The 16,711-nt window shown below is 53.1% G+C and overlaps 9 protein-coding genes across 9 annotated transcripts; 6 read left to right on the top strand and 3 right to left on the bottom strand.

The window, feature by feature from the left end:
- Positions 1-430: 430 nt before the first annotated feature.
- CABS01_16627 (uncharacterized protein) lies at positions 431-2,026 on the top strand (the record flags this gene model as incomplete). Its single annotated transcript, XM_060549957.1, has 3 exons — positions 431-1,147; positions 1,211-1,437; positions 1,498-2,026. 3 exons carry the CDS (start codon positions 431-433, stop codon positions 2,024-2,026), a joined length of 1,473 nt encoding a protein of 490 aa, XP_060404924.1.
- A 32-nt stretch (positions 2,027-2,058) lies between these two features.
- On the bottom strand, positions 2,059-2,679 carry CABS01_16626 (uncharacterized protein; the record flags this gene model as incomplete). The annotated part of the gene is made up of 3 exons (XM_060549956.1): positions 2,059-2,100; positions 2,159-2,404; positions 2,509-2,679. 3 exons carry the CDS (start codon positions 2,677-2,679, stop codon positions 2,059-2,061), a joined length of 459 nt encoding a protein of 152 aa, XP_060404923.1.
- A 1,974-nt stretch (positions 2,680-4,653) lies between these two features.
- Positions 4,654-5,359, bottom strand: CABS01_16625 (uncharacterized protein; the record flags this gene model as incomplete). Its single annotated transcript, XM_060549955.1, has 3 exons — positions 4,654-4,941; positions 4,985-5,036; positions 5,112-5,359. The coding sequence occupies 3 exons, from the start codon at positions 5,357-5,359 to the stop codon at positions 4,654-4,656; spliced, it is 588 nt and encodes a 195-aa protein (XP_060404922.1).
- A 258-nt stretch (positions 5,360-5,617) lies between these two features.
- On the bottom strand, positions 5,618-6,016 carry CABS01_16624 (uncharacterized protein; the record flags this gene model as incomplete). Its single annotated transcript, XM_060549954.1, has 1 exon — positions 5,618-6,016. The coding sequence occupies one exon, from the start codon at positions 6,014-6,016 to the stop codon at positions 5,618-5,620; it is 399 nt and encodes a 132-aa protein (XP_060404921.1).
- A 436-nt stretch (positions 6,017-6,452) lies between these two features.
- Positions 6,453-6,908, top strand: CABS01_16623 (uncharacterized protein; the record flags this gene model as incomplete). The annotated part of the gene is made up of 1 exon (XM_060549953.1): positions 6,453-6,908. One exon carries the CDS (start codon positions 6,453-6,455, stop codon positions 6,906-6,908), a length of 456 nt encoding a protein of 151 aa, XP_060404920.1.
- Positions 6,909-7,154: 246 nt separating this feature from the next.
- Positions 7,155-7,799, top strand: CABS01_16622 (uncharacterized protein; the record flags this gene model as incomplete). Its single annotated transcript, XM_060549952.1, has 1 exon — positions 7,155-7,799. The coding sequence occupies one exon, from the start codon at positions 7,155-7,157 to the stop codon at positions 7,797-7,799; it is 645 nt and encodes a 214-aa protein (XP_060404919.1).
- Positions 7,800-10,241: 2,442 nt separating this feature from the next.
- On the top strand, positions 10,242-10,967 carry CABS01_16621 (uncharacterized protein; the record flags this gene model as incomplete). The annotated part of the gene is made up of 1 exon (XM_060549951.1): positions 10,242-10,967. One exon carries the CDS (start codon positions 10,242-10,244, stop codon positions 10,965-10,967), a length of 726 nt encoding a protein of 241 aa, XP_060404918.1.
- Positions 10,968-12,230: 1,263 nt separating this feature from the next.
- On the top strand, positions 12,231-13,014 carry CABS01_16620 (uncharacterized protein; the record flags this gene model as incomplete). Its single annotated transcript, XM_060549950.1, has 2 exons — positions 12,231-12,355; positions 12,414-13,014. 2 exons carry the CDS (start codon positions 12,231-12,233, stop codon positions 13,012-13,014), a joined length of 726 nt encoding a protein of 241 aa, XP_060404917.1.
- Positions 13,015-15,341: 2,327 nt separating this feature from the next.
- On the top strand, positions 15,342-15,680 carry CABS01_16619 (uncharacterized protein; the record flags this gene model as incomplete). The annotated part of the gene is made up of 1 exon (XM_060549949.1): positions 15,342-15,680. A coding segment is annotated over one exon (339 nt), but the record flags the coding sequence as incomplete, so codon positions are not given.
- Between the last annotated feature and the right edge of the window lie 1,031 nt (positions 15,681-16,711).

Here is a 16,711-nt window from a genome sequence, read left to right as displayed (position 1 = left end):
ATCACATAGTATGCGTACGGAGTGATTGCGCGAGTTGTCTCGGAGCCCTGACCCTCGTGATTGAGGGAATCACAAAGTGACAGCATCAAAGCGACTCGCTCAATTGGCAGTGCATTTCTACTTTGAAGCGCGTCACACCTAGAGGGAAATTCCCGTGATCTTCGATGCGCACGCGATATGGGCTGATCGACTGTCGTAAGTAATGAGGCAGCAGTGAGCGGCATGTCCCGGAGCACGGTGGCTGCACTACGTTGTTATCTTACCTTGACTTGGCTAGCCAAGTTTACTATTACGTAAGGTACGGCCGCTGGGTATTGGGTGACCAGCAATCCACTGATGTCCACAAGGAAAGCGTACACCATAACATACAACTGGATCGCACCAAGTTCGGAGATTGAAACCGACAACAAGCCCCGGTCCCGTCATAGGCATGACTGCAACACCACCAGAGACTCAACAATCTATTGTCTTGTGGCTATCTCGCATCTTGCCGCCGGACCCCAATACCGACGACCACGCCGTTGCTGACGCAATCGTACTGGAGGCATTCGCGAAGCGCCCGTCAACCTTGCCTTCGCGATCCGAACACGTTGAGCCCCGACGGAAAAGGCCTCGACTGCTAGACTCTGCACATGACCATGACATCGAATCTTCGATATACGGCTTGATCCCAACACCGCCCGCCACCGCCGTGTCCCGTATGGAGCCAACGCCGGCTTCGCAAACCTCCGGGGAGAAGCGCGCTCTCGAAGAAGATGGCGATAATGAAGGTGACAGCCCCAACACCACAAACGCTAATCGTGGCGGACAACACATCACTCGCGACGGCGAAACGATGCCTCGTGCAGATGACCACATGCATTTCCAATCTGAGCCTCTTATATTTCAGGCGCACATAAGCCAAGACAGCACTTCGGCCCCAAACACAGTTGCACCCTCCGTCGTTTCTCGCGCGCCGTCTCTACCCTCGCGGACTTCCTCGCCAACTAAGCAAATGCGCTACGCTTCGCTTGACATCACAGGATACTCGATCAAGAGCTTCTCTGCTGATGCGGCGACAATGCCCGCTTCGTTGACTCAAGTTGTCCTTCACCTTACCGACATCCAGGAAAGAGTTGGTATTGTACCGAAATACTTAAAAGATGAGGTTAGGCCATTCACCTATGTGTCGCTTACATGTTGACAAGACTACTGACGAAATACATCTAAGCTCGCAAGCTACCGTGTTCGCGACTTTTCCTTCTACAATCCCGAGTCCGTCGTCCGACGGTGGCAGTTTCCGACGGTGACATTCGTCAGGAAAACCATGGAGCGGGCCATACAATGCGCTGTCTCCAGAGAGCTTGAGAGTTCTTGGAACCAGGATGTACATCGGCCTCTTCTTGACTGGGTCTTCCGCCCCGATTCAGGTCACTCTGCGGTGGACTTTCGATACTGGTATGCTCTTGCCTCCACTGCGCCTAAACTTCGTAGCTGATCCGTTGTTTTGATGAACAGCAATGCTGCCTCCATTATTCCTCGCTTCAGGCCCAAGACTGTCCCGTCCAAGATGGTGGACTATTGCATTCACGTCGTTCCAACTACGGAAGAGAGAACTCGTATTGACCGACTTTGCACCACCAGACCGGCGGCTTCAATCAACCATACTGACTGGGGCAATCTGAGCAGCGACCCTATTGCCCTCTCTGTTGAGACCAAGCGCGATGGTGAGGGTTTAGAACAGGCACTCTCGCAGATTGGCACTTGGCACGCGGCTCAGTGGCGAAGCCTATTGCTTGAGAAACAGCAACCCCCTACAGATATTGACTTCCTACCAGCCTTCATCGCCCAGGGCCATTCATGGTACTTTGTCGCCACTACGCGTCATGATTCAGGCCAAGCGTGGCTTTACACCAAGATGGAGGTAGGAACCACCGAAACGCTGATCGGTACATTCCAGATACTGGCCGCTCTGCAGTACTTCAAGTGTTGGATAGAGGATAGTTACTGGCCCGCATTCCGGAGATACATGCTGGCTCTGGGCTGAGGTCGGAACATTGATCAGAAGACAGTGCGTGGCTAAGGTGAGACGCGGAGGAGACAGTTGCCTTGTTTGTTGGGCTAAGTATGAAAGCCAAGGTCATCAGAGGCGATGCAGTTGCTGAACGCGATGACGCACCTCGTAGGCAATAGACGCGGGAACAACGCCACAGCCATCGCTGATGTCGACGAGGCGGTCACAAAGGCTGGCAACGTCCCGAATGACATCGCGATCGGGCAGCCTGGGCACGATCCGAACGCGCTTCTCGGCAAGAAGCAAATCGGCCATGCCTCTGACGCCATTTGTCGGGTTTCTCGAGCGGCAACTGCTCGACACCGATACGAACGCTGCCGCTGCTGCTCCGGATGCGGACGTGAACGCGGACTTTGGTGGTAAGGGGAACAGAGGAGAAGGATGTTGCGTGTTGATGCGAGAGGCTTCTTGGATGCCATGTTGGTCGACTGTGGCGTAATAAAGCGAGAAGAAACGAGGTGGGGGTTAGTCATATTTGGGCTGCAGTTGCGTGCGACGATGTTGATTCGGGCCCCTCGCGGCGTGAAAGAGGCATAGTCGGCCTTGTCCAACTCATCCTCGGACTCGACGTCTACATTCACATCCACATCATCTCTCATTATTATATTGACCGCTTGCCTTGACATTGTCGTCGTTGCTTTCGAATTCGCGATGGCGCGGAGGATGCGAGGTGCCCCTTCTGTATTGGTTCTGGCGTCTTAGAGTGCAAGGGGTTCTGTGTACGCAGCACTTCTTTTGCTCGATAAATTGTCTGAGCTGTAGACGTTATTCTCTTCCTCGTTTTCGGTAACTCGTCTTTTCTTACAGAAGAATGCTTGCTTAGTTGTGTAGTGGGCAGGCCTTGGCTGGTGCGGACGGTGCGACGAGAGATCGGCGTCAAACACCTCCTGGATCCAGGCTTCAATGACGTGGCTGCGGTTGTGAGCCTGAGCCGGATGCGAGCAGCAGTGCACTGAGAATGGCATGGATACAATTTTCGTTTATCGCCATCGAGATAGAGGCGAAGAAGTATCGCTGGCGGTGAATGCGCAAGATCGTGTGAAGATAGAGTAGTGGTAGTCAGGTGGTCACTCTGAGAAATTATCGTGTCACGTCCAACCTGGGTGGCTTGTTTGATTTACATGCTTTACCTCAGGCAACTTCAGTGTTGTGCTAGGCAACGAATGGCGGACCTTGCCGATAAGCCAGTGCTGGGATATTTGAAGCAGTGGGTTCAGCGATATGCAGTGGCTGATCATCGAACTTGGACCTACTGGAGCCCGGTTCCGAACCAGATTGTTCCATGAACATACTCCGTATGATGCGCACCGAACGAACATGTAAGATACAGACAAGTGGGGTCGTGCGCGTAATCTGCATCGTGAGTCTGCAATCGGCCTATGGAAAGCCGAGTGATTGACGAAGTTGGTGAACAAATGGCGACGGTTTGATCGCAACCCACGGCGATAAATTGCACCATACAGGCTAATTGACTGATGGAGTGCCAATTGTTGTTTCAAGTGCCTATAGTTCCTATCCAATTTCTAAAAGTGCTGCCAACCGATGATTTGAGGCGAGTGGGCGCCAAAACCTGGTTCGTTAAGTGGTGTGTTTCCCTAGCCTGACAAGAATGACGCTGATTTCAATAGTTCGATGTTTACATTATACGATTGAGTGTTGACTGTGAGGATTTGCAAGTATAACGAGACTAACGAAACCTCTCGCAATCTGTTCTCCACCACCTCGACACCATTTCTATCAACATCCATACCTGGTCTCGTAAGACTGACTCTGGGGAGGTTACCATTCTCGTGACCGGAACGCTCGTCAGTGATCCTGTATAGAGCCTCCACGTCAGGCCTCGGACCCTGATGGGAATCACATCCGTTATGAAATACAAGCTTCACGGCAACTCTACCGGATCTAAATAACACCACCTTGAGAGCACCGACCATGGTGCGACCTCTAAACCTTTCAGCGACGCGCTGTGAAGAAACGAGTCATTCTTATCAGCTACAACAGGCTCGAGGTGTCTAATCTATCTATTACAAGCAAGACGCAACGTCATTTCCAAGAGCCCGCCCAATCGACAACGTACCTGAGGAAGAGATCCGTGTCTGATCCCACAGCGCTCGGTGCTCTTGGTCGAGCCAGACATGACGGTGGAATTTTTCGAGCGGCCACCAAGCAAGTGAAGTGTGAAGGGGCAACTTTTCGTCAGAGATGGAGAAAATCATGCATGCGCAAGACGCATTCCAAGTTCTCAGTTTCTTGACACGACGGGCGCATCGTGGGTGGTGGACCTGGATTAAGTGTACGGTAATCTCAGGGATGAGATATTGTCGAAGCAACAACAAACCTGACTCACGGCGCACTTGATGGAGCTCCGAGGATGGCCGATGAAAGCCAGGGCCAACATACTGTGTCTGTCCACCAGGCAATGTATTGAATCATCGGGACGACCTAGTAAACTTATTCAAGGTTTGTTATTGAGCCTGTGTTCTTCTTGATCCATAACAGCTGCATGTCGAATCAGCACTCAGAACTAGAAGTAGCACGTAGAGGAGAGGCCGAAAGCACTAGTGGGTGTCTTACTGTACTAAGTCCCTCTCTTGTGGAGGCTACGAATGCCAGTCCTCGCCTTGAACAATGAGACCATGAAGGAAGGCCAAGCCTTGTAATGTGGCCCCTTGAATTTGTGCAAGGCGTTCCAGATAAGTCCATTGCGCAGTATGCCACGTCCCGATTTGTAGATGCGCGTCATCCTGGCTGGAACCGCGCTGCTTAGACTCAATGCTTACTGAGATGGTTTTGTTGCGAAAGAGAAAGTGGGACGTGTGGTTGATGGACGAGTAGCCTGACATGTGTCGCATGCGATCAATGGCGTCCGTGACGACAGGGCTTGTGTTCTACATCCGTTGACTCGGGGTCAATAAAGACGCAAAAGTCGACCATGCGAGGCGGCGTGCCTTCGATGAGCTTGTGGTGGATTGCAGCTGTTGTTCTGTTGTGAATGGGAAGAAAATATCAGCCAGTCGTCCTCTCATTTCGAGGTGGAGACACAACAAGTAACACTTACGAAGGCGCAAAATTGATCAGGCCATCTCTAGCAGGGGCGAGAGGACGCCGCAAAGACAAGGCCAGTACACGGAAGTGCACTTCACGATCCCAGCTCGCCTCATCGAACTTTTCCGCAGTCCCGTACTGGGAAGTTTGGACAATAGCACTCACCTCCGCGAACGAAGGTATAGGTCCATATCGTTTGATGTATATATCGCTCGCATCGTAAACGGTATCGTCATCGAGATCGATCTCGGGATTGGACATTCGAATTGACTCCTATGCAATAGATCTGTCAGGACAACCGCTGCAGTAACGCCGGAGGACGGGAGGGACGAAGGACATCAACTTCATACCACATTCCTATTAGGGATGACCCCTCTACTTTTTTGCAATCCTGGAGATAATGCTGAGCGATTCTCGCAGGCTCCGCGCGCCAGGCCTGGTGTCAATGTTCTCGAGTGTTCTAATTGAATCTAGCGCATAGACCTTGATCGGGTTTTTGCTAATTTCAGCTATGCTGAATTATTTCGTCGGCGACTTGAAGCGGCTAGGCCGCGATGATGAGGCCATGGAGCATGCACCGCTGCCCGCGCTTAGAGACACACTGCTACCATCGCACGAGACCGAATCGCCTGGTCGCACGGCACGAAGGGTTTCGGTGTTGTCGTCGGGATTGAATTGGTAACTACCAGCGGGTATGAGACGCTGGCGCTTTTGCGGCGTGAGAGGCCCTCCTCCGCTTCGGTCGGTCATGATCGTTGCATGCACTTGTTCGTCGTCGGAGCCCAGAGGGGTGAGGGCATAACTGTTGCGTCGCTTTCGCTTGCGGGCTGTAGTTGTCGGAGACTCGTCGGAGATTATTTCGTGATCTCTGGGTAGATCCAGAACCCAAGCCTGGATATTGTCGTGAAGAGTGCACATTGAAATGCACGTCTACCGGTGTGTTTTCCGTAAGCGGGTGTCAACGCAAGGATGCTGTGGCCGTGATGGGGTGGTTGATGATGCAGCGCCCTCTAAAAGCTGCCCGCCCTGAACCTCAGTTGGGTTTGCGTACTTCATCAACTCAGGCAGCGCTGTCTTGGTTGCTACAGCGATGCTACGCCACATTTGATTGGAGGAACAGCCCTAATGCTTCATGAATCCGTGCACCACCCGCCACAAATGTAGCCGCTGGTACGGAGTACACGCGCTGACGTAACGCACTGGGGACGTCGTAGGAAGATCCAGGATTTATTACTTTGTTGCACGGAGGATTCTTCGAGGCCGTCAGCTGAGCGCCGTTGAAGCGTTCTGAAACGCGCTTCACGTGGCACTGGCACGACCCACCGCGTGGCAACTCTAGGCACGTTCCGACGCGATGGACCTCGAGCCAGATTCGACGTCCATCACCGTAGCGAGGGAGGTGGTAGCAGCGAACGATGAGAACCTGCTACCACGAAGGGTCCGCGAAATCTCGACTGAACCAGACGCACCAAGAGATTACCGAAGATGCGATCGAGCGAGCGACCGAGACTGCTGGCAGTGGCCGGCGGACGACGACCACGCGAGCCGCAATACTGGCCAAGGAACGCGCGAACCCATAGAGGATGACGACAAAGGACTGCTCCTGGCGATGGGCAAGCAGATCGAAGAGCTACACGTAGCGATCAAGATCATGTTCGATGCGTGGAAGAAGTCAGAAACCTTGAACCAGAACTTGGAGGCAGAGCTTCGCGTGGTCACCACAGAGCTGCAAACAGTTAAGAGCGAGCTACAAGCCGTCAAAGGAGAGCTACAAGCGATGAAAGAACGCGTGGAGGACGGAAGCGCTTAGACGAACGAAAGCCTCGAAGCAATCGCGGCAGTGGCTGCGACGCGGAACAGCCCAAGCGCGTCCTACGCGGACGTCGCGCGAAGCGGCTTAGGCGGGCAAGGTCGTGACCCGCGGGTAGCTACGCCGGGCAACGCAACTCTGGCGAGCCGCAGCGACCCTCTATTCTGTACGATCGACACATCAAGAGTTGAAGAAGGCAGCGACAAGCCCAACGCAGGTCGAGTTCGGGCTGCGGTGGAAAAGGAGATGCGAGCAATGGTCGGACAGGGTAGCTGGCGCTGTCGGGCCATCACGATAGACCCAAGAAACGCGGATAGGATCCGGGTCATTTGTCGCGACGATGCTGAGCACAAGCTTGTCAAGCAGATTGTGGAAAAGAGCTTCGGCTCTGGAACACGCATGCTACGAAACGAGCTCTACCCCGTGAAGGTAGATAATGTGAAGCGAACTGAGGTACTGGATGAGAAGGGCAATGTCCGGGCTGAAGCGGCGGAGGCACTTAGCCGAGAAAACGAGACTACCGTTGCCAAGATATCTTGGCTTAGCAAGAAAGACATGCCCAAGGCGTATGGGTCCATGGCCGTGATCGTGACCAAGGCCGGTGATGTGCGTAGACTCATCTCCGAGGGCTTCTTCCACGTTGGAGGAGAGCCCGGCATGCCGATGACGTTTGAGCGGCGGCCACGTCCTCAACATTGCTACAACTGCCAGCAGATCACCAGGCACAAGGCGTATCAGTGCGCAAACCCCCAGGTGTATGGACGATGTGCCAAGGTAGGCCACCACCATTCTGAATGCCGTGAGACGATCGTGACATGCGTGCCTTGTGGCGGACCGCACGAGTCGTTCAGCAAGAACTGTCCGAAGCTGTATCCGCGCTCCCATGAGTAGGAAGGTCCAGATCCTTCAGCTGAACGTGAGGAAACAGGCTGAGGTCCACGAGAGTTTGATGAATGACGAGACGTTGCGCGACTTCACGGCCTTAGCGGTGCAGGAGCCATGGGCGCGGAGGATAGAAGGCAAGGCCATTACTGTTCCGATGGGACACAGCAGGTGGACGAGGATAGTACCAACGGAGTGGAGGGACGAAGGAAGATGGGGAATCAGGAGTCTGCTACGGGTGAACAACGAAGCGGAGGCAGAACAGGTGCCGATAGCATCGCCAGACATCACGGCTGCCGTCGTCCGGCTCACGGATCGAAGGCTGCTGGCGGCGTCGGTGTACGTGCCGGTGCAGAAGCCGGAGATGCTGCGGCAGGCGTGCGACCTGCTGAGGCAAGCTATCACGAATGTCCGAGGAGGAATAGGTGAAAGGGTGGACGTGGTTCTGGCAGGAGACTTCAACTGCCACGACTACCTGTGGGGAGGCGACGATGTGTCGGAGGGCCGGCAAGGCGAGGCAGACCCGATCATCGATCTAATAAGCGAGTACTCGCTCCGCAGCCTCCTTCCGTGTGGCATGAAGACGTGGGAGAAGAACGATACGGCGACAACGATCGACCTATCCCTCGCGTCCGAAGAGCTAGCAAGAACGGTGGTACGATGCGCCCTGGGCGAGACAGACCACGGATCGGACCACCGGGCGATCGAGACGATCTTCGACATTGCCGCGCCTGAGATGGAAAGCTGACCACGGCTCCTCCTCAAGAACGCTCCATGGAAGCAAATCAATGAGAGAGTGGAAGCAAACCTAGAGCGAACGCCAACGGGAGGGACAGTGCAGCAGCAGACAAATCGACTGATGTCTGTGGTGTGCGAGGCAGTAGAGGCACTGACACCGACGATCAAGCCATCTCCGTACGCGAAGAGATGGTGGACGGCCGACCTCACGCAGCTACGGCAGATCCACACTTACTGGAGGAACCGGGCGATGGCGGAGAGAAGGGCAGGTAACACCCAAGCCGAGCTGGAAAAACGCGCCCTCTCGGCCGCCAAGCAATATCACGACGCCATCCGACAACAGAAGAAGAGCCATTGGGAGGACTTTCTGGCCAACGACACAAACGTCTGGAAGGCCGCGAAGCACCTCAACGCGAGTACAGGGGTATCGTTCGACAAGATACCTCAACTTAAAAGGGCGGATGGTTCCCAAACAGAAGACGCCGCAGAGCAGGCCGAAGAGCTGCTTTCCAGCTTCTTTCCTCCTCTTCCCAGCACGGTCGAGGAGGAGGGCGAGCGGCCACAGAGATCGCCGGTACCCTTCCCTGACCTCACACTGGGAGAAGTAGAGAGACAGCTCTTTGCGGCAAAGCCGTGGAAAGTAACCGGAGAGGACGGTCTGCCGGTGGCAGTGTGGAAGCACACATGGCCAGTGGTGAAGGAGAGGGTGCTTACACTCTTCCAGACCTCACTGGGTGAAGGCTTGTTGCCGAGGCAATGGCGACACGCCAAGATCATCCCGCTGAAGAAGCCGAATAGAAGCGACTACGGCATAGCAAAGGCCTGGCGACCGATCTCGCTTCTGTCGACGCTCGGGAAGGTGCTAGAGTCAGTTCTGGTAGAACGTATCTCGCACGCTGTCGAGACATTTAGCCTCCTCCCTACGAGCCACTTTAGCGCTCGCAAGCAGAGGTCGGCAGAGCAGGCGCTGGTACTGCTACAGGAGTACATCTACAAAGCGTGGAGAAATAGAAAGGTGGTCAGTCTGGTCAGCTTCGATGTCAAGGGAGCATACAATGGTGTGTACAAAGAGAGGCTACTTCAAAGTCTTATGGCACGGGGTATGCCTGAGAAGCTTGTGAGATGGGTCGACGCTTTCTGTTCCCATCGTACAGCAAGCATATTGGTCAACGGTCACGAGGCCGAGAACGTCCGTCACCACAAGCCGGTCTGCCTCAGGGCTCGCCGCTGTCGCCCGTACTCTTTCTCTTCTTCAACGCCGACCTCGTACAGCACCAAATCGACGAAAACGGGGGCGCGCTGGCCTTCGTCGATAACTACACGGCATGGGTTACTGTCCGACCAAAGGACCACGTCAAGGTGCTAGGGGTGACGATGGACACGAAGCTACGATTCGAAAAGCACATCGCAGACGCGACGACAAAAGGGCTGGAGGCCGTGCTGGGACTCAGGCGGCTCAAAGGTCTGTCTCCGGCGACGGCCAGACAGCTTTTCGTCGCGGCCGTGGCACCAACGATGGACTACGCGTCGAATGTCTGGAGATATAGATGTCGCGCAGCGCAGATGAGAGCAATCAACCGAGTGCAGAGGATTGGCGCCCAAGCGGTCGTGGGAACCTTCAACTCAGTGGCCACAGCGGTCGCCGAAGCGGAGGCAAGCATATAATCGGCGCAAGAGAGATACGACAGAAAATCAACGACATTCTGGGTATGAATGCGAAGCCTTCCCAAGACCCATCCGCTCCGACGCCTGCGGGCGGTAGCCTTTAGACGATTTCCATCACCCTTCCAGTTGATGGCGGAGGCCTACCGCGACCAACCTCTTGACAAGCTGGAGACTATCGAAGGGTATTCGATCGCTCCTTGGGAACGTCGTATTGATACAGTAGTCGACGACGACATGGTCAAGGCCATCGAAGCAATCCGGTCTGAATGGGCAGTGAGGATAGCGACAAAGAGCTCAGCGAGAAACGAGGTTGTGGGCTTTGGAACGGCGACGACGCTGCCCGCATCCTTCAGAGGGGGCGGTGGCATCATGACGGCCTCGCGTACGTTCGGTCAGAGAACGGAGCAGAACCCGTATGTAGCAGAGCTAGCGGCACTGGCGGAAGCGGTCAAGGCTCTCCCAGAGAGACTCGAGTACCGGGCTATCCACGTGTTCGCCCGCAACAAAGCGGCAGTGTTAGTGATGCTCAACCCGCGGCAGCAGTCAGGTCAACGAGAGGTCCGACAATTTTACTCCATCATGCAAGCTCTGCAGAGACGAGGCAACAGAAGCGCTCTCTTTTGGCTTCCATCAGTTATAGACTTAGACCTGGCGCAAGCGGCCAAAGCAGCAGCAAAAGAAAGTACCAAAGTAAACAAGATACCACAGAAACGACCGGCCAGAGCCTACTCGACAGCACTCAGGATCGCTTTACAAAGCGTGCGACAGAAGTAAGGAGCTTTGCCCGACAACGTAGGAACATATTCGAAGAAGATCGACATGTCGCTACCGGGAAACCACACGCACAAGCTATATGATGGATTGTCCTGGAAAAAAGCCAGCATCCTAGCGCAATTGCGCACCGGAATGGCAAGACTGAACTGGTACCTGCACCAGATCGGTGTAACTGCCCCGGCGCAATGCGCCTGCGGGCAAGCAACAGAATCGGTAGAGCATTTTCTCTTCCGTTGCACACAGTGGACGGCACAACGAAGTCAGACGCTTCAACATACGGAAACGCGCAGAGGAGACCTGTCACACTTCCTGGGAGGAAAGAGCGCGTCCGACCCCAAGGATTGATCGCCAAGCGTAGATGTTGTCAAAGAGACGATCAAGTTCCATGAGCACGGAGAGACTGGATGCACAGATCAGCCAGCAGCGAACCATCGACAGCAGGACTAGATTCGGCCGCCGACGATAGGACGCCGAATACTTTGGGAGACACCTTCAAGATGGCCTGTTACTAACTCCACGAGCAACCGCGGCATCGGCCTGTAAAACTGAAGATGACATTTGCGGAGACGGACGAGACTTGTATGGGCTTCTGGGAGGCAAGGATATCAACGAAGTTGGAGATCATGTAGACAATCATTTGAGCCCTGAAAAACTTAGCCGGAGCGGTATAAACTTGTTAGATAAGCGATGTTGATTTGATGCAATACCACTGAGGTCTATCAATCAAAAGGTAATCATTGTGCTTAATTAAGGGATTCCGTCTCATCAGCGAGCGGCTTGGCGTTGATTTCGTGGGAGATAATGGTAGATGGAGAATGGTGCTTCTTTTCTTGTGCTCTGGTTTGTCTGCGGAATCATGCTAGTGAGGTTCTGGTGCTTTTTTTGTATTTTTTATTTTTTATTTCTCGAATTTATAGAATTTTTGAACCGTCATTTGACGCTCGAATAGCTGCAAACTACTACGCCCGAAGGCCACTCGTTACATTGATTGTTAGTCCTTGAGCATTTGATGTGTTCCGCTTGTGTTGTGTTGCAGATATGTTATATAACATAGTTTTGTCCAAGTTATGTCAAAGCCTGTCCATGTAATAAACTATACCGAATGCGCAAAGGAGCCCGTTGGCCAGCGCAGGATTGTGTTGGACTTTCCGCGGCCAAGACAGCATGCAGCCGCAGTAGACTGGGTTAACGCACGGGTCAACAGGCGGGGCAAGTCCAGAGTTCTTTCCGAGTAACAGCTTCATCGTTTTCCAGAAAGCAATGATGCATCGCCTTCTGGGGTTGCATCAGAGACCCGCGCCACCGCCCAAACACTTGTCGACAAGAAGTCGAAAAAGCATCGGGTTGCTGCGTCAGGCGGTCAGAAATAGATGGAAGATTCTCACGTCGTAAGTCGCTCCTACGCTGCTTGGTTCGGTTGTGACCTGACTTTTCAACTTTCCCAAGCCCGCAAGAACGAGCCGAGCTTGTTCGGATCCCTAAAGTCGCGGCCTCGAAGGAGACAAAAACAGCCGACTGTTCCTCTTCCCCCTCTTCTGGGAACCAGAGCTCGGGCGATACTTTCCAGTTCGAACATGCAGATACTCCCACGCACCACGCGACCGCGTCTGCCGACCACCAACGTATAGATGTTGTTCAATTGATAGGACACAGAGTGTCACGACGCGATCGGTCACGAATAGAGCTATGCGTTCTTCGGCCAAACCATGCGAAGTCGTGGCAGCCGGAGCGAGAAGTCCAGAGTAACGCCCCTGACGAATGGTTGGCGTATACATCGAGTGTTGAGCATCGTGCGTGCTTGGGAGAACATCAGCGTGACAAGTGGCACATTCTGGCAATTCACTCGCACTTGATTGTCCTAGCAATCAAGGGCAGACGCAAGGGTCGTAAAGTTATGTTTCGAGTATCATGGGAGGGCAGCCCAGAAAGGACAGATATCACCGAAAGGTCTGCGCGGCTGCGTAGCTCAGCAATGGTCACCGAATACTGGCATCACTGGGGAGGCAGAGATATCGCACTGCTTGATGCTGACATCAGAGAGGCTTGAAAGAGTGTACGGATTCGTCGACGGGTCGTACGGTTGGTACGCCCTTTGGTACTGGCCGTCACGGGGCCTCGGCGCTTCTCGTTCAAACACGCACCTTGACCGGTGATGCTCATCGTCGGCTTCCTCACACTCTGTGTCAGTCAGATGTCAACTCCTTCTTCCACGCGAGACGAGGTAACGCATCTCTATTCATGGTGCGATTGGCGAGCGGATTGCCAAATCGACGGATGTATGCGAGGGATTGCCGATACATCTGCGATGACGGTCACTGCTCAGAGGTAATGAGATTCACAATGAACAAACGTACTGCTGCAATTGTAGAGCAAACAAGCAATGGCAAATGTTCATAGCTCACGTTTTACTGCCGGCCAGACTCGCTTCGGGAAACGAAACGACCTCAAATCCAAGTGAGACGCCAACTTGCCGATGAACGATCAAATCTTTGTGAGGTGCATTAGCATACAAATGGTGCATGAAAGTGTTCATTGCGATCGAATACATATTCTATCTAATCCTCTTTTCCATCAAGTTCAATAAATCGAAAGAACGGGTTGGATATGTACGTTGTGTTCCTGTCGTGTATCGCAGCGTAATGATCTTGAATCGAGAAAGGTCTGTGATCGTGCTAGATGGGGAATGAGAGCCTCTTTGCGACGGACAAGCCGGATTAGCTCGGTGGTGGTGAGCGCGGCGAGTGCCCTTCTATAGAGATTTCGACCGTTTGCATTCTCACGGGTGCCCCGACAATGAAATCACCGACGAACGGCGAAACCTTTCAACCCTTTTCATGCTCTCAATCAGACAATCCAGGTCGCTTGCGCCGTAAGCGGAGAGGTTCTCGGCCGCAGGTGCAATGATGTCACGCAAAATCCTCAACTTAATTTTGTCTGCAAGACCTCAAGTTTGCTTGTGCAAATATTTGTGCAGATTCACGTTTGTTTGGGTACGATTTCGCGTACGCACGTCAACTACAAAAGCCAATGCCCTCTCTTCATCGTCAGGAAGCCGAAGATGGGTCTATCCGAATACGGTGCAGGGTTCGACCCGCTCTCTGAGCAGGTTTTGCGTGCTTTCGGTGATGGTCCTGGGCATCATAGTTTGGGATGTGGCTTTAGGGGATGCATTTGAGAGATGCATGTTGGCGTTGAAGCTTCACAATAGTAAGTAGAGGAGAGCGGGGTAACTTGGAAGCACGACTACCCAGTCAGCACAAACTGTCCCAAGGTTAGCCACGTTTCCACGTGATGCAATTTTGTCAGACCTCTGGCAGTAGTCTCCCCCGCTTTCGCCAGAAGCACTCATCTCAGTTACTTCATATGTTTATCTCCCCCTTACCGTGACAGATCAACAATAATGCTCGCAATCTGAACACGATGGCTGAAGACGCTGATTCCGATGGCAAAGGCAGCTTAAGCAGCGCTTGCCGAAACCCAGGAGCACGTCGGTGTGCGGGTTGCTGTGGGGCGCCGGCTTACGATGACGGACCCGCCATATGCACGTTCTATTGCGGTCGCGCCTGCCAGCGATCAGACTGGAATCGGCACAGGACAGCCTTTCTCGAAGCGCTTTTGGTCCGTATCCGTAAAGCTGCGTACCCACTCGCTATCACGTCAATCGAGCGAGAGGCAAGCACGATCATGCTAGTTAGCTCGAATGATGACCAACTGTATGAGTCAAAATTGACACCTCTACCAACGGACCTTGCGAGCTTGCAAGACCATCCGGAGCTTATGAAACCTATCTGCTTACACGCAAGCGGTGCGGAAGCAATGATATACTTTTGCAGTGTCATCAAAGACATGCTTCCCGGTAAGCCGAGACCTGCGATGCATCTGTGCATCATTCTGACAGAACCAGACACTTTTATCACGGAAGTCGAACTCACACCAGCAAACTTGAATATCCAGATTTCTCGCGGTCTAGGTACGGCTTGCGATGAAAGCAATGTGCAGTCTGATACGCTAATGTTGGTCATCCTTTGTCAAAGGACGTTGCACAGCGATCAACGGGGAGTGGAGCTTGGGCTTCTGTCGCAATCGACCCGCCCGGGAATTGCTGCCCTGGCTGTCGCCGGGAAGGGTAAGGGTATGTTCGCCATGGGCACCCGCCTGCTTGCAGAGACTCCAATTTTTTGAGTTCCAAGAGACGAGTCGAACTTGTAAAACAGGAGGCCGCCACAGCTCGGAGCGTGGGATTTCTGAGCCAGGTGCAGCGCGAGAGCTTCTTTGCCCTGTCTAATTCCCACGGAACCCGCCACAGCGAGGTGCTAGGAATCGCGAGAACAAACGCGCTACTGCTAGGCTCGGACGCATCTAAAGGCGATAACTTTCTCGAGGCGTCTCGGATCAACCATTCCTGCAAACACAACGCCCAAAATACCTGGAACGACGATCGAGGCCAACTCTCAATGCTTAGGGATATTGACGATGGCGAAGAGATTACGATATCCTACCTTGGTGCATCGGAAAACTACGTTGCGAGGCAATAGCGTTTGCAGAAGTCTTTTGGGTTCGTCTGCGCCTGCGAACTGTGTACACTTCCAGCACCACAACGAACGCAAAGCGATCGCCGTTTCAACAGGATCACGTACCTTGACAACCAGATCGGAAATGGCATACGCATTGCATCGACTCCCCTGGCATGCTTTCGCATGGCGCACGAGATGAAGCTTCTCATGGAGGAGGAGGGCATCGCCGACGCAAGGGTCCCGCGACTCTATTCTGATGCATTCAGATCGTGATTGCAAACGGCGATGAAGCAAGAGCGAGAGTTTTCACTGAGCGCGCTTCTGCCGAGAGACTCATCATGGAGGGAAGCGACAGCGCGGTAGTGCACCGGTTAAACAAGTACGCTGCGGATCCATCAAGCCACGCCCTGCACGGTGCGTCGGAGCAATGGCGACAAGGTATCAATAAAATACCACAAGGTCTGAATGAGCAAGATTTCGAAAAGTGGCTTTGGAGATTGCCGACTTGATGCTTCAGAGGAACCACAGAAAACCCCCGATGTATTCTTCTTTTCGAAACGGATGCCAGCTTCATGAGGCGATCACATTTAAAGCGCTCCTACAGATACTGGCTAGAGGTTGAGCTGCTGCCGCGCATTGTCGACTACATTGTTACCCCGCTGGTGCCCCGTCGGTGTATCATGAACGGCCCCTGGTTTTTCTTCAACAGGCTAGCTTGCGGCTTGAGTAAGAAGGCCTAGGGAGCAAGCCATTGCAGGTACAATCCAATTGATTTGAACATCCAAGTTATTTGATGCATTCCCTCGTTTGCTTCGCCCCATGCATCATCTTATGCGACTCTCGCTGCCTCGGCATCGGACCCTAGCACCGTTCCTCTGCTGTTCTGGCGGGGTGCCTCATGGGTAACCAGGTAAGTCGCCCCACCCCCTTCTTGGCCCCTCCATTTTTGGTGGGCCCTCACCAAAATCTCTACTTTGACATACAAATGATTAGCCTAATATATAGGATAGAATTATCAAATAATTGACAATAGTATTAAAATAACTATTAAATATTATATAATATAGCTTTATTATATAACGTATATGATAAGCGAGCTGCCTAGACAAGCGAGCTGCCCACGTCCTTATCGCACCTTAAAGGTCGGTTTTATAACTATTTATTAAAATTCGAATATAAGACTAAAATATACGAAACTTTCTTTAGGAATTTCGATAAGGAACATATAAA

This window comes from Colletotrichum abscissum (genome assembly GCF_030869225.1).
Source record: "Colletotrichum abscissum strain IMI 504890 chromosome Unknown Scaffold_118.1, whole genome shotgun sequence".
Classification (NCBI taxonomy): domain Eukaryota; kingdom Fungi; phylum Ascomycota; class Sordariomycetes; order Glomerellales; family Glomerellaceae; genus Colletotrichum; species Colletotrichum abscissum.
Note: the sequence above shows the minus strand (reverse complement) of the source record. Positions and strands in the feature narration are given on the sequence as shown.